Genomic DNA, 16,167 nt, shown 5'->3' with positions numbered 1-16,167 from the left:
TTCTTGGTTGATTTCTTGATAACAGCTATTCTTTCTGGAGTGAGATGGAATCTCAGTGTTGTTTAAATTTGTATCTGTCAAATGACCAGTGAAGTTGAACATTTTTTCATATATTTATTTGCTGTTTCTACTTCTTCATCTGAGAAGGGTCTATTCATTTCATATGCCCATTGGATTAGGTCTTTAAAATGCAGGAGGGCTGATTTTTAAAAATTCTTTATATATTCTAGATATTAGTCTTGTTGGAGGAACAGCTGGCAAAAATGTTTCCTACTCTCTTCACTCTGTTGGTGGTTTTTCTTGCTGTGCAAAAGCTTAATAAGATGAGATCCCAGTTGTTGATTCTTTTTGGTAGTTCCTGTGCAACTAAGGTTTTGTTCATAAAGTCTTTGCCTACACCAGTGTCATCGAGAGTTCTACCTATTCTGTCTTCTAGTGAATTAAGTGTTTCTGGTGGGGGTTTTTTTGGCACCAGGGATCGAACTTGGGTCCTTCTGCTTGCGAGGCAGGTGGTGGCACCACTGAGCTAAATCCCCGGCTCAAGTGTTTCTGTTTTAATATTTAGATCTTTGACCCATTTCAATTTTAGTTTAGTGCATGGTGAAAGATATGGGTCTAGTTTTAATCTTCAGCAAGTGGAATGCCAGTTTTTCCAGCACCATTTATTAAAGAAGCTGTCTTTTTTCCAGTGAAGGTATTTGGCTCCTTTGTCAAAGATAAAGTGGCTGAGTATTTCTGGAGTTGTTTCTGAAACTTCCATTCTGCTCCATTGATCCTCAGGTCTGTTTTTTTGCCAGTACCTTGCTGTTATTATCACAGCAGCTTTGTGTAGTATAATTTGAAGTCAAGAATTGTGATAACCCTGCCTTGCCTTCGTTGCCCAGAATTGCCTTTGCTATTCTAGGTCTCTTCTGGTTCCAAATGAATTTTAGGATTGTTTTTTCTAATTCTGTGAGATATGCTGTTGGAATTTTGATCGGGATTGCATTAAATTGGTATAACAATTTTGGAAATATGGCCATTTTCATTTTGTTAGTTCTTACCCAAAAACAAGAGATATCTTTCCATTTTCTTTTCCATCTTTTTTTTGATACTGGGATTGAACTCTGGTCTTTGCGCTTGCAGGGCAGGCAGCGGCACTACTGAGCTAAATCCCCAGCCCTCTTTCCATTTTCTGATATCCTCTTTGATCTCCTTTTTCAGAGTACTGTAAAGGTCTTTTACTTCCTTCGTTAGATTGATTCCTAGGCAATTCATTTTGGGGGATGCTATTGTGAAAGGTGTTGTTTCCCTAATCTCTTTCTCAGTGAGTTTGCTATTTGTGTACAGGAATGCTACTGATTTTTTGAGTGTTGACTTTGTATCCAGCTAAACTACTGAATTTGGTTATCAAATCTAGAAATCTTTTGGTGGAGCTTTTGGGGTCTTCTATGTAGAGTATCATGTCATCTGCAAATAATGATACTTTAACTTCTTCCTTTCCTATCCTTATTCCCTTCATCTCTTTCTCTTGTCTAATTGCTCTGGCTAGAGTTTCCAGAACTATATTGAACAAGAGTGATGACAGTGGACATCCTTGTCTTGTTCCTGATTTTAGAGTGAATTCTTTCAGTTTTTGTCCATTTAGTATTATGTTGGCTGTTGGTTTGACATAGATGGATTTTTTTATCAGATTTGAGATAAAGACCATCTAGGGGACAGGGATATAGCTCAGTGGTGCCCTGCTTGCCTGACAAGTACAAGGTCCTGAGTTCAATTCCCAGTACTGCAAAAAGAAAAGCCCATCTAGTCCAATTTTCTGTAGGGTTTTTGTCATGAATGGGTGTTGGACCTTGTCAAATGCTTTTTCTGCACCTATTGAGAAGATCATACGATTTTGTCCTTGGCTCTGTTAATATAGTATATTACATTTATCAATTAGTGTATGTTGAACCAACTCTGCATCCCTGGGATGAATCCTACTTGGTCATGCTGTATAATCTTCCTGATGATTTACTGCATTCCATTTGCCAGTGTCTTGTTGAGGATTTTTGTATCTATTTTCATTCATTAGGGAGATTAGCCTGTAATTCTCTTTTTTGGTTGAATCCTTCTCTGGTTTTGGTGTCAGGGTAATGCTTGCTTCCAGGAATGAATTTGGGAGTATTGCTTCCTTTTCAATTTCATTAAAGAGTTTGAGAAGTAGTGGCATTAGGTCTTATCTAAATTTCTTGTAGAATTCAGCAGTGAATCCATCAGGGCCTGGGCTTTTCTTTGTTGGTAGGGTTTTTGTGGGTTTTTTTTTTGTTTTTTGGGGGTTTTTTTGTACAGGGGATTGAACTTGGGACCTTGGTCTTATGAGGCAGGCAGCAGAACCACCGAGCTAAATCCCCGGTCCCTGTTGGTAGGTTTTTAATTACATCTTCAATTTCATTGGATGACACTGGTTTATTTAGAATTTTTATATCGTCTTGATTCAGTTTTGGTAATTCACATATATCTAGGAATCTGTCCGTTCTGTATTTTTCATCTTATTAGAGTACATGTTCTCAAGTAGGTGTTAATGATCTTTTGGATCTCTGCTTGATCTATTGTGATATCACTTTTTCATTCCTAATTGCATGGATTTGAGTCTTTTCTTTTTTGGTAAGGTTGGCTAAGAGTTTGTCAATTTTATTTAATCTTTCAAAGAAGCATATTGTTTTCTTAGTCTCCATTCCATTAATTTCTGGTTTTTTATAATTTCCTCCCTTGTACGAGCTTTGGGGTTGACTTATTCTTCTTTTTCTAGAAGCTTCAGGTTGTTTATTTGAGCCTTTTCTGTTTTCCAGATATGAGTATTGATCGCTATAAATTTCCCTCATAGGACTGCTTTCATTGTGTCCCATAAGTTCCGGTATGTTGTATTGGCATTATTGTTTAATTGTAGAAACTGTCCAATTTCTTCTTTTTTTCCATGAAGTTTATTGGTACATTTTAGCTATACAATACAGTTAACATTCATCATTGGGATCTGTGCCTTTACATGATGTATCTTGATTCATTTTCCCCTTCCCCTGCCCTCCCTTCACCTCCTCCCCCCTTCCCTATTTACAAAGATTTTGTTTCCATTTTTTCCATTTCTCATAGTTTTTCTTTTCCCTTCTTTCCTTTCCCTTACCCTCCCCACTTCCTCTACTCCTTTAGACCTGTTCTTCCTATTTCACGTTATCAATTATACATTTTGATCCTTATTTACCCTTTTAGTTTTTCACATCAGAGAAACTATTTGGTATTGTCCAGTTTCTTCTTTAATTTCATCTGTGACCCACTGGTTGTTCAGGAGGGTGTTGGTTAATTTCCATGTGTTTATGAAGTTCTTTTAGTTTCTTTGGCTATGGATTTCCAGTTTCATTGCACTATGGTCTGATAATATGCATGAGATAATTTCAATTCTTTTGCATTTACTTAAGCATAGTCTATGAGCTAGTATTGTACAGCTGACCCGAATGTGTATTCTAATCTTGTAGGGTGGAACACTCTGTAGACAACTACTAAGTCCATTTGTTCAAAAGTGTGTTTCAATTCTGATATTTCATTGTTGATTTTTTTTGTCTAGTTGATCTATTTGTGACAGTGGGGTAATGAGGTCCCCCATTACAATGATTTTAGTGCTTATTTGATTTTTCATGTCTGTTAAAATTTGTTTTATATAGTTGGGTACATTACTATTTGGTCCACGTGTATTTATGATTGTTATCTCTTCCTCTTGAATTATTGCTTTTACAAGAATTTACTGACTTTCTTTGTCTCTCTTAATCATTCTTGGCTCGAAGTCCACTTTATATGCAAATAAAGTAGCTACCCCAGCTTTTTTCTGAGTTCCTGTAGCATGGAATATTATTTTCCATCCTTTGACTTTGAGTCTATGAATTTCTTTTTGAATTAAATATGTTTTTTTTTTTCCAGTACCGGGGGTCAAACTCAGGACCTTGTGCTTGCGAAGCAGGCACAGCACCACTGAGCTAAATTCCAGGCCCTTAAATAATGTATTTTTTGTATGCACCATATTGTTGGATCTTGCTGCTTCTTTTTTTGGGGGGGGGGGTACCGGGAATTGAACTCAGGACCTTGTGCTTCCGAGGCAGGCACAGTGCCACTGAGCTAAATCCCCAGCCCTGGATCTTGCTTCTTGATCCATTCTGCCAGTCTGTTTCTTTGGTGAATCAAGACCATTAACATTGATATTTATAACTGATATGTATTGACTTATCCCTGTCATGTTGTTTTCCTGTTGTTGGCCCCCATCTTTTCTCCTCTGTTTAATTTCTTGCCTTCCCTGGTGGATTCATTCTGTTGGGGTCTGTGGAGTTTTAATCCTTGTTATTTCTTTCTAGAACATCCTCAGAGCACTTCGGAGTGCTGGTTTTGTGTTCATGAATTTCTTCAGGTCCTCTTTGTCATGGAAGTATCTTATTTCTCCATCAATTTTGAAAGATAGTTTTGCGGGGTACATCAATCTGGCTTGGAGGTGGTATTCCTTTAGGGCTTGGAATACTTCATTCCAAGCTCTCTTTGACTTGAGGGTTTGTGTTAAGTCTTCTGTGATTCTGATGGGCTTTCCTTTTTTTTTTTTTTTTTTTTTTTGGTACTGGGGATCGAACTCGGTTCCTTGCGCTTGCGCAGCAGGTGGCGAAATGGGCTTTCCTTTGTAGATGATTTGTTTCTTTTCACTAACAGCTTTTTTATTACTTTATTTTATTTTGTTTTATTTTTTGGTTCTGGGGATTGAACTTGGGTCCTTGCACTTGGGCAGCAGGCAACAAAACCACTGAGCTAAATCCCTGGCCCTCTTAACAGCTTTTAATATTCTGTTCTTGCATTAAATTTCTAGAATCTTGACTATTATATGCCTTGGGGAAGATTTTTTTTTTTTTTGGTACCAGGGATTGAACTCGGGTCCTTGCACTTGCAAGGCAAGCGACGGAACCACTTAACTAAATCCCTGGTCCAGATTTTTTTTTTTTTTTTGATCGTGGCTAATTGGAGTTCTATGTGCCTTATCTGTATGTCAAATTCTTTTTCCCTCTTTGGGAAGTTTTCTGCCATTACTTCTATGAACTGGTTTTTTGTCATTTGTGGTATCTCCTGCTTTTTCATTGACTCAGCTCAATCTCATTCTATTCTTTGTATCACCTAGCAGTTGCTGGATTGATTTTTCATGGTCCTTTGCTATTTTTAAGAAGTCTTTCTTTTCATGATCTCTATTTGCAATCCTGTCTTCTATATCTGTTTTTGTTTTGTTTTGTTTTTGAGACAGGGTCTTGCTATGCAGTTCAGGCTGGCTTCAAACTCATGTCAATTCTCCTGCCTCAGCCTTCCAAGTGCTGGGATTACAGGCATCCTCTACCTTGCCCAGCTTCTATATCTGATATTCTGTCCTCACATTGGCTTCTGCTGCGTATACTTTCAATGACATTTTTAATCTCCTGGATATGTTTGAATCTGTTTTATGGATTCCATTTCTTTCCTACGCTAGATGTTCGTGGTTTCCATCATTTTCCTGAATTCCTCTGTTTTTCTAAAATCTGTACACCCCCCCCCCCCCATCTAACTCAGGACTTTGCACTTGCCAGGCAGGCATGGCACCAGTGAGCTACATCCCCAGCCCTATCTGTATCTACTTTAGAGTCACTAAGCATGTTTTTCATTCTGGTCACCATCTCTGTCGTTATCTGAGAAATTAATTCTGCTTTGAATTTTTCTAGAGGCTCATTCACCTACTTTGTTACTTCTGCTATTACCATTTCAGAGAATCCAGGTGGGTGGTTTTGAATCGTTCCACTTCATTTCTCCCTGTGTTTGCCTTTGGTGAGCTGAAAGTCTGAGGGGGTTGCATCTTATTTAAATATCTTCTCGTTTTCTTTCTTTTTTTATTTTACTTTAATTTCTTGGTTGAGGTTGTAGATTGCTTGTAACAAGTAGCTTTATTGTCAGTATTCAGAACCCATAGGGAGTGACTACTTCTCAGAGGTGTCTTATAGGTGTAGATGTCTTTGGGTTTTGAATCTGTTGCAAGATCCTGTTTCTTCAGTTTATTGAGAATCAGAAGTTTCTGCCTACTTGGCTCAGAGCCTGATTCTTTAGCACTGGCTTATAGTACTTTTTAAGACCCTTAGGCAATCTCAGTCTTGCTATGCTAGGAAGAACAACTGATTATGTCACCTTGGCTAAAGTAGTACAGTCTGCAATAACAATAGCATCAAACACAGCCTAGAAAATAACAAACTGTGGTAACTATTAATTTGTCACCTTTAACCATCTGAACTAGATTTGTGGCTATATAAGAAAATCTAGAACAAACCAGAAATTGTATGCAATAAATCAGCCCTCAATATTCCAATTTTACTCTAAGGGTCTCGAGAAGATTTAGAAGGGATTGGGGAGGGGATAGTAAAATAAAAGAAGAGTTTAGAAGCAAGCCTGGAGGACAAAGGGAAATCATACAAACTTTGAGAAACTGGTGAAAAAGACCGGGAGGAAAGAGAGAAGGAAAAAATAAAAATGAACAGAACATAATAAAAAAAAAACCCATAGAAATCATGTTCACATTCATGTAAAAACAGGAATAAACCATCAAGAAAAAATAAAACAGAACAAGAACAAAAACTAGAGCTGGAGGTGGTGGCACACACCTTTAATTCCAGCACTTGGGAGGCAGAGGTAGGAGGATCACCTCAAGTTCAAGGCCAGCCTGGGCTACCTAGTGAATTCAGGGCCAGCCCAAACTACAAAGTGAGACCCTGCCTCAAAATAAAAAAAGATATGTCTCTGCTGTCGCTGGACGACAATGCAGGCAGACAAGAGACCAGATCCGAGTTGTTTAATCCCAGCAAGCCAGCCTTGTATGGTGGGGTAGTGGATAATCCCAGCAAGCCTGGACCTTCTGAAGTTCAGGCTAGTTTCTGACTATGAGGCTGGAACCAGATTTTTGAGTCTGCCACCTGCTGGCTTGAACTCCCCTCCTGACCTCCCGCCAACTTGAACTCAGCACCTTCATGCCAACATTAGGAGCCATCAGATGGAGCTGGCCATAGCTGTTCTGAATGCCAAGCTCAGTTGGACCCTCTCCAAGATAGCTACCAGCCAGTTACTCTCCTGGTTGAGGTCTAAACTAGAATAACATCTGCCACTGTAGTCCGCTGTGTCCACTGCTCCGTTCCACTGGTGCCTTTCTCTGTGGAGGCCTCTGGGGTCTCCAGTAGTCACCATGTGTCTGCAGGTTCAACCCGCTCTTCCCACACCATAAGTCTGGACTCTAGGACAAAGAGCCACCTGCCATCTCCCTGTTTTTCATTGAAGTGTCTCTTGGCTCTCCCCGAGGACTTCTGTTCTCGCTTCAGATCCTTCTTGGTTCTCAGGAACCCATCCCCCCCCCCCCCCTCCATGCCACTATATCCTGCCTGTCGCTTTAAACACACTTATCGCATCATTCTTGGAAGTTCTTTTTTTTTCTTTTTGGTACCAGGGATCAAACTCAGGACCGTGTGCTAAATCCCCAGCCCTCTTGGCAGTTCTCACAGTCCTCTTCTGTGCCTTTAGTTGCACTCCCATGGGTCCTGAATCGATGAAAAATGTTTAGCTTTCATAGTCATTTTGACTTTGGGAAAGAGCCAGAAGCCACATGGTGCCAGATCTGGTGAATGTTGGGTGAGGACACACCATAATCTTTTTATTTGACAAAATTGCCATAAACATTTCAATCCTTTCAGAATGGTGAGGCAGCCACAAAGACACTCACAAAAGAGAACTTCTAGAACTGTTTCGCGAAGTGGCAAGAATGATTGGATAGGTGTGAGAGGAGGGAGTATTTTGAGGGGGTTTCATGGCAATGTGTCTTTTACTATAATAAAAATTTGGGGGGTTGGGAATTTAGCTCAGTGGCACCACACCTGCCTTGCAAGTGCAAAGTCCTGAATTCGATCCCTGGTACCAAAAAACAATTTTTTAAATTTAAATATTCACTATTTTTTTATTGCAGCTCATGGAACTTTAGCAGTTTTATTATTATATGTTCAGTTCCCTTTTTTTTTTTTGGTGCCAGGGATTGAACCCGCATCCTTGTGCTTTCAAGGCAAGCGGCAGAATCACTGAGCTAAATCCCCGCCCCTCAGCTCCTTTTTTAAAAGTGGCTGTTCTGGGCTGGGGATGTGGCTCAATGGCACCGCACCTGCCTGGCAAGCACAAGGTCCTAAGTTTGATCCCCGGTACTGCTAAAAAACAACAAAAAAAGACATATTAAAAAGGGGGGAGGGATGATTTAGCTCAGTGGTGCTGCCACCTGCCTTGCAAGCACAAGGTCCTGAGTTTAATACCCAGTACCAAAAAAAAAAAGAAAAATGGTTTATTCTGTCCCATGAAAGAAATCTGGTCTGGGGGCTGGGATTTAGCTCAGTGGTTCCGGCTCCTGCCTTGCAAGCCCAAGGTCCTGAGTTCAATCCCTGGTACCAAAAAAAAAAAAGAAAGAAAGAAAGAAATCTGGTCTGGTATAATAACCTTATGGAGTCATCAAAAACCCATGATGGGGACGAAGATTTAGCTCAGTGGTTTCGCCACCTGCTGCGCAAGCGCAAGGACCCGAGTTTGTTCCCAGTACCAAAAAAACCCATGATGCCTGGGCATAATGGTGCATGTCTGTGATCCCAGCACCTGGGTGGCTGAGGCAGGAGCATCACTGCAAGTTCAGCCTGGGCTGCATAGTGAGTTCAAGGCCAGCCTGGACTATAAATAAATACATACATACATAAACAAAAAAACCCATGATGTGCCCATGATGAAATCCTTTTTTCAGCTGTGCTGTTTTAACCTTTGGTTTGCATCCTTGAAGTCACTTTGTGGTCTTGATGGCTACAAGAACTCACTGTATCTGAGGCTAAAAGGAGGAGGAGAGGAATGATAAACCTCCTGGGAGCTGTTGTCTGCTTTCTTTATAAATAGCTTCTTTGTTGGTCAGATCTTCACTGTAAACAAGTATTTGATAAAAACAAAGGAAGAAAGATTGATTTTGGTTGACTGGCAGAATTGCCTCTCTGCTTGTAGTGAGGCAGAAGGGTGTAATGGAGAAAAGCTGCTCCCTTCATGGCATCCAGGAAGCACAGAGGGTGAGGAAGCCAGGGAGGAAGGGACCTGGGCCCATATAGTCCCCAAGGTCACACTCCCCGCTGTCCCACTGCCACCCACTAGGACTGCCTCCTGTTCCCATCACACTGCAGCCTCATCACCCGGCTGAAGCCCTTAGGATCCAGTTATTTTCTCAGCTCCACCTCTGAGCATTGTTGCAGTGGGGGATCAAGCCCTCGATATGTGTCTTTGGGGAACACTCCATATTAAAACTATAACAGCACTGCGCCTGCTTCACAGGCACAAGGTCCTGAGTTCAGTCTCCGGTACCAAAAAAAAAAACCTTAACAGCTAGCCGGGCAGGGTATCACATGCCTATAATGCTAGCATGGAGAGGCTGAGGTGGGATGATCACTGTGAGTTCGAGGCCAGCCTAGGCTCCATAGTGAGTTCAAGGTCAGGCAGAACTACATAGCGAGACCCTGTCTCCAAAATTTAAAAAACAAAATAAAAACAGCTGCCTAGAAATCCTTTACCCTTTGCTTACACCTTATTATATGGACCTAGTTGCGTGGCCACACTGGGCTGGAAGGAAGGCTGGGGAGCAAACACTGTTCTGGCTGAGTGCATGGCCACATTAATATATTTGGGTTTCTGTAACCAGTGAAGAATGGAAGAATGGATACTGAATACTGATCTCTGTCACAGCCTATTTTTAGTGATTGGCTAGTCAAGGAAACACTACTCTGATATCGGATTAAAAACGTGGAGATGTTTTTATCTTAGTGATCTTTTCATTATAAAGGCACTATTATAAAGGATTTTGAATTGCAATGATTTCATTTAATTGCCAAATATTTTGAGTATAGGTAAGCTTTGACCACTACCACCACTGTTTGGGGTGGGGGGTGATTTGGTTTTTTGAGACAGAGTCTCACTTTGTAGTACAGACTGGCCTTGAACTCATTATGTTAGGTTGGCTTCCAGCTTGCAGAGATCCTCCTGCCTCCACCCACCCCAGAGCTGGGATTACAGGCATGCACTACCATGCTTAGCTGACCACCCACCCATTCTTGAGGTGTGCCTGGAATTCTTATTTCTAAGTCATTCCTTATTTGAATTTCAACAGGAATGGATGTTGGGAAGCTCTTATCTTTCTAAGCACTTGAAGTACTAATTCATAGCTTTCTTTATAGATATATGGCAGTGTGTGGGAGAAATTACACCGGGCCTTTGCCATCTGGAGTGGCTTTGGTATGACCCTGACTGGCGTTCACACTTGTGGAGATTACATGTTCAGTGGCCACACAGTCGTCCTAACTATGCTGAATTTCTTCGTCACTGAATGTAAGTATCTCCAGAGTTTCTGTGCGTGATGGATAATTTGCTGCAGAACGGGCTGTGGGAAAGTTGTGAGGTCCCGTGACTAATGAGCGAAAAAACTTGATCTAAGAAACATGTGACTAAGAAGCCTGGGAAGGAATGTGGTTTTAGATTGACCTTTCTGTCCTTTTTCTAGATACACCAAGAAGCTGGAATTTCTTGCACACCTTGTCCTGGGTTCTCAATCTCTTTGGGATCTTCTTCATCTTGGCTGCCCATGAACATTATTCCATCGATGTGTTCATTGCCTTTTATATCACAACGAGACTCTTTCTGTACTACCATACTCTGGCCAACACCAGAGCTTATCACCAGAGCAGGAGAGCAAGAATTTGGTTTCCCATGTTTTCTTTTTTTGAATGCAATGTTAATGGCACGGTACCTAATGAATATTGTTGGCCATTTTCAAAACCAGCGATAATGAAAAGACTAATTGGATGAAGTTATCTTTGTAATGAGTTTGTGATTAAGTATACAGTAGTTGTTGAATAACTTTGCTTTCTCTCCTTAGGTTGTTCTTGGTGTTGCATTTTGGCTTATATATTGACAGAGTTCCCAGTTCTGAACAAGGCTGTGATTGTAAAAAGCAAGAAAGAACAATGAAGAATCCTTACCTAGCTGTTTGAACAGAAAGCTTAAGTAGAGGTTCTCTGCCCTTCATTTTAGGAAGATTCAAATGTTTGAAGTCAGGCTATTGTTCTTACCATTGAGTATTTGTTTATTGAACTTAAGCAAATCAGTATAAGCAGCTTGCTGGATGAAGGATTTTTTGTGAGTTTCCAGCAATACACTAGTTAAGAAATGATATTTTTAAAGCTCTTTATCTTCAAAAGAAAAAACTGTATGTACAGCGTGAGCATACTTGTTCTTTGAACTAATTATCTGTGTCTGTCTGGAAAGTGATTTGTTTTATTGACAAATATGTTTTGCCTTCTGAATTACCTTTAAGAAAGTTTAGTGAGCATACAACATGCCTGAAACAAGGGAACGAAAGGGGTCATCCATGAGGTGACCAGAATGCTGACAAGGTGTTGTGGGGCTTCGCACTGATGTGGGTATAGGGCTGGCATTTTTCACCAAAGATGTAACGAAAGATGCAGCTCGTATTTTGTTCTGCAGGTTCAGTATGAATGTCAGCAAGTACTCCTGAGGAAAAATATGGCTGCATTCATAAAAATAATAATTTTAGTGGTATAGGTACATGGAATAACTCTGTGCTATCATTGCTAGACTGATGACAGCCCAATGTAATACTTTTTTAAGTGATGTTCTTTAATGAGCCAAATAGTGTTTTACCAGAGGTTAAGTTCTTATGGAAGTAAGTAGGGAAGTACGCATGCAAAGAATTTCTTCTTCTGAAAAGAAATGAATAACAAGTTGTAGGCATAGTGTTAACTTTTAACTTTTTGAAATTTCTCATTCTTGGCCATCAGAAGTAAACAGTATGAGGCGTATTTGGATACAAAGAGAAAGCTTTGTTGCTTTTCATTTGTAAAAGCAATTGTGTACATACATTCTTTCTGCAGTCAGGAAATGATACAAATTAACTGCTGTTCACAACACTAGAAATTTAATATCTTAAATAACCTCACCTCTGTGAGAACATTTGTCACTTTATTTTTAATGATTTTTTTACATAGCCGTTATGACAGAAGTAGATTGTAGAATTGGAAATTGACTCCCAACTGATGAATTTAGCCACTTAGAATATCCATTGTGTAGTTTTTACATTCCATTTCTAACAAGGAGTTAGCCGAGGTGCTGGAATACTGAGGCCTAAAGTTATGCCACAGGAAAGCCTGCTCCTTCCTTATCTGGGTGAAATATTTTATTTTTGCATTTTGAATCATAGTCCTACTCCTGCATAAGCTACAGAGGAGCCTGAATGAATTGGGTAGGAAAGGAATATTATGGGTAGAAGTTTCAGCCAGTGTTGAGTGACCCTAATTCAAGTCTGTTCTGAACATAATTTATTTCTCACTTGAGAAATGATACAAGGCAATTTGAATTTTATTATGTTTTCATTTTTTATTTTTGGTGCCAGGGATTGAACTCGGGTCCTTGCCGCTTGCGCAGCAGGCGACGAAACCACTGAACTAAATCCGTGGCCCATTTATTATGTTTTAAAATCTTATATTCAGAATCTTATAGTATCTTAAATTTTTGGTTCTGTTATGTGCTAGGGGCAAAAATGCCAACATGTGATCAAAGAAAGTTGCATAATCATGAAGGGTAAAGGATGTTTCCTATGCTCCTTGGAGTGGTTTGACCCTTGAGGTCAAAAGATATGTTATTGACTTCTTTTTTCCCCTAAATGACAGAACAGTGCTGAATTTAGCCAGGGAAGGACTGATACTGGCTTTTGGTAATATGTTCCAAAAAAATTCTGTGGCAATATTAATTTTAAATGTTAAATAGCTATTAATGGTGAATATCTTCTTTCCTTCATATAGATTCCATTGTAGGAAAAGCTAGAAAAATAGGGCAACTAAATTTGCGGAGCTTTTGACAATGAGAGTACCTAACAGCAGACTTCAGTGATAATTGTACAATAAGTTTTCCAGCTTGCATTTACTCCTATTTTGAGAAAAAAGTAAGCTAGATTCATAATTTATTGTTTTAACTATTACAAGGCAGTGTTTACATAAATTAATCATCTCAAGGCCTTCCTTGGAAAACTTTTTTCTGTACCAGGGATCAAACTGAGAATCCTACACTTGGAAGGCAGGCATGGTACCACTGAGCTAAAAATCCCGGGCCCTTTTCTTGGAAATCTTTGAGACAAAAATTATTTCTGTCATTTAAAAATGTAAAACCCATAGTTTAGTCATTTTTGTTTTGTCCAGAAATTTCCTCTTTTTTTTTGTCTTTATGTTTTTTTTCTTGTTAAAATCTTAATTGTAGGGCCACGGATTTAGCTCAGTGGTTCTGGCACCTGCCTCACAAGCACAAGGTCCCGAGTTCAATCCCCGGTACCAAAAAAAAAAAGAAATCTTAATTGTAGTGAAGATAGCCTTTATGTTTACATTTGTACATGAATGTGGCTGGGTGGAGAAAATGCAGGCCTTGTGTCTACCTTTTGTTTTTAACCACATTTGGTTCTACAGTTGCAGATTTATGAGAGGCCTTCTTCCTTGGGAGCTTAGTACAGAGGGAACCCCAAAGGGTTGGGTTTGGAAATGCAAACTGGAGTTTTTGTCAGAAGTCCTGGAAGCATTGTCTGTGATCTCAGGAGCAATGTTGCCTTTTTTTCCTTTTTTTTTTTTCTTCATATTTTGAGAACCAGACGGGGTAGTGTTACTGAGAGGTAATTGAAGTTGGTAGGGAGTAAGAGGTTTTGAAGAAGGCAAGTTTGATGTTACCATCAGATAATTCAGGGGAAATGTCTCTTCGCTGTGCTCAATTCTCAACACAGCATCCTTCCCATAATTCTGATTTCTAGAGCAAAAATGCAACTTCTGTATGCTGGCTCTGTTTATCAGTATCCTTCCCAGTTGGAAAGTAGTAAGCCTGGCCTTGGTTCTAGTCATTTAAGTAAGGGTGGCCTGCTGATAGCTTAACCCTTCTCAGAAGTGATCTCTCCTGCTCTGTCTATGCCTGCAGGTTAGGACTAGGAATCCCAGCACTCCTGTGATTTATAAATGGGGAACAGAGGAGCCAAATCCTTCCATAGCTGGTAAAAAAGTCTATTGGAGGAACATCGATTTAGAAGTATTCTTCATATACTTAAAAAGTCACATTCCTAACACTAATCTCTCTTGACTGTAGTCAGCAAAAGGTAATTTCAAGGCTTCTAGATCCAGAATGCTTTCGGATGTTAGACATACTCTTGTTTAAACTCTCTGAGTAGTACATTTGTCTTATTGTAGACTGCTGTTATCCCACACTAAGAATAATTACAGGATAGTCATTTGTCAGTTCTTGAAGTCAAGAGAGCTCTTTTAGAATAGCCTATTTGCTTTTTAAAAACAATATCGGTCTCATTTAGGCAATTTCAAACCCAACAGAGCATGTCAGTTTTAATGACAGCTTTAGTGGGCAGTTTAGACAGTTGGTATCTGTTAAGTTTATCCTGAGCTGGGCATGGTAGCACACCCCTGTGACCACGACACTTGGGACATGGAGGCAGAAGGATGGTGAGTTCAAGGCCAGCCTAGCCTGCATAGTGAGACTCTGTCTCAAAAAAAAAAGTCTGTGCAACCCCAAGGTCCTGAGTTCAATCCCCGGTACCAAAAAAAAAAAAAAAAAGCAAGTCTAGTCTGAATTGCCCTTGTACCAATATGGTGCAGAATTGTCAGGTAGCATCAAAGGTTAGAATGCTTCAGGTAACCAGTGAGAACAGAAGAGGCTGAGTTGGTTTGTGTTTGTTTCCTCTGTCTTGAGTTCCCCTCATGGTTCCCTTGTTACCTCACACCAAGTGAACAACACTTAAAGAACTCACAAGTAACTCCTTCGTGTCAAGTTCAGTACACATAGCTGAAATCTGTAAGCCGTTATCTCAACTACCAATAAGTTGTTTTTAAAAAATACATTAGACTCCAAACTAACCAAAGGACTTCTTATTTAGTGCGCTCTGTGCCTTGGCACATGGAAGCTGTGAGCCGAACCTGGCAGGAAGAGGAGCGCTGCGGTTTCAGCACACTCTGCGTCTGCTGCCTTGTCTGGAGAACACAAGATCATAATAGCAATGCAGTGTCACAAATGTTTCATTAAAAATTTTCCATTCAGAGAAGCCATGGTTTGTTAGAGCAACGAAGTATTTCTAATATGGAACAAGGAAAGGAAAAGTGGGGAAGCAGAGAGAGTTTGGACTAAAGTGGGTGTGTTTGAGTTGTGAGAATTCTACCCAGAAGTCTCCTTGTCCACAGAGAAACAAGTATTACCTAAGATGTGAAAGTGGTAGCCATACCTTGAAGCACAGCATTGTACATAAGTAAATATCTTGATTCTAAATTAAATTCAGATTTAACTAATATATATTATTTTATATTTTTGTTGTATTAAAATGTTTAAAAACACTAAAAATAAAACATTTGAAAGTTGGATTGCAATTTCTTATTTTAAATCTCTGCTTTGGGGGTTGATCAGGATCTTGCTATATAGTCTAGGCTGGCCCTGAACTTCTAAATTGTCCAGGGGAGCAGAGGGCTGGGGATTTAGCTTAGTGGTTTCACCACCTGCTGCACAAGCGCAAGGACCTGGGTTTGATCCCCGGTACCAAAAAAAAATTGTCCAGGGGATATGCCTCCCTCAGCCTCCCAACTCTGGGATTATAGGCATGTGCCATGGTGCCTGTGCCTGTGCCTTTGCATTATTAATATATCGTGCCTTTTATATAGTGAATCTTAATTTTTGCAAGTGATTGAGCTTGGCCACTTTGTTTTACTTTTGTGGCATAGAATCAAACCCAGTGCACCATGCAAGGCAAGCTCTCTACCCATGTACTACATCTCCAGCCCAAGCCCTGCAATTTTGAACCTGTAATACCTAATCCCTGGCATTTACTACTTCTTAGTTGTCTGTTAGATAAACAATTTGCAATCCCCCCCCCACCTTTGCTTTTTGAGACAAGGTCTCACTATGTAGTTTAGACTGGATTTGAACTCACTATGTATCGCAGGCTGGCCTCAAACTCACAGCGCTCCCGTATCAACTTCCTGAGTACTTTTGTATTACAGGTGTGTGCCACCACACCCAGCCTTCCCC

At 40.0% G+C, this 16,167-nt stretch overlaps 1 protein-coding gene across 3 annotated transcripts in view; it reads left to right on the top strand.

The window, feature by feature from the left end:
• Nucleotides 1-15,506, top strand: part of Samd8 (sterile alpha motif domain containing 8) — an 87,863-nt gene extending 72,357 nt beyond the window's left edge. For all 3 annotated transcript variants that reach the window (XM_004846328.4, XM_021259651.2, XM_021259650.2), the window contains exons 5-6: nucleotides 10,275-10,425; nucleotides 10,598-15,506. In XM_004846328.4, the coding sequence (XP_004846385.2) occupies nucleotides 10,275-10,425; nucleotides 10,598-10,902 (456 nt within the window). In that variant the 3' untranslated portion in view covers nucleotides 10,903-15,506. The remainder of the gene's footprint in view (nucleotides 1-10,274; nucleotides 10,426-10,597) is intronic.
• The last annotated feature ends 661 nt before the right edge of the window (nucleotides 15,507-16,167 follow it).

The sequence above is a fragment of the Heterocephalus glaber genome, unplaced genomic scaffold (assembly GCF_053883595.1).
Source record: "Heterocephalus glaber isolate CG9 unplaced genomic scaffold, H.glaber_assembly_v1.0 deba00001497, whole genome shotgun sequence".
Lineage (NCBI taxonomy): Eukaryota > Metazoa > Chordata > Mammalia > Rodentia > Bathyergidae > Heterocephalus > Heterocephalus glaber.
Note: the sequence above shows the minus strand (reverse complement) of the source record. Positions and strands in the feature narration are given on the sequence as shown.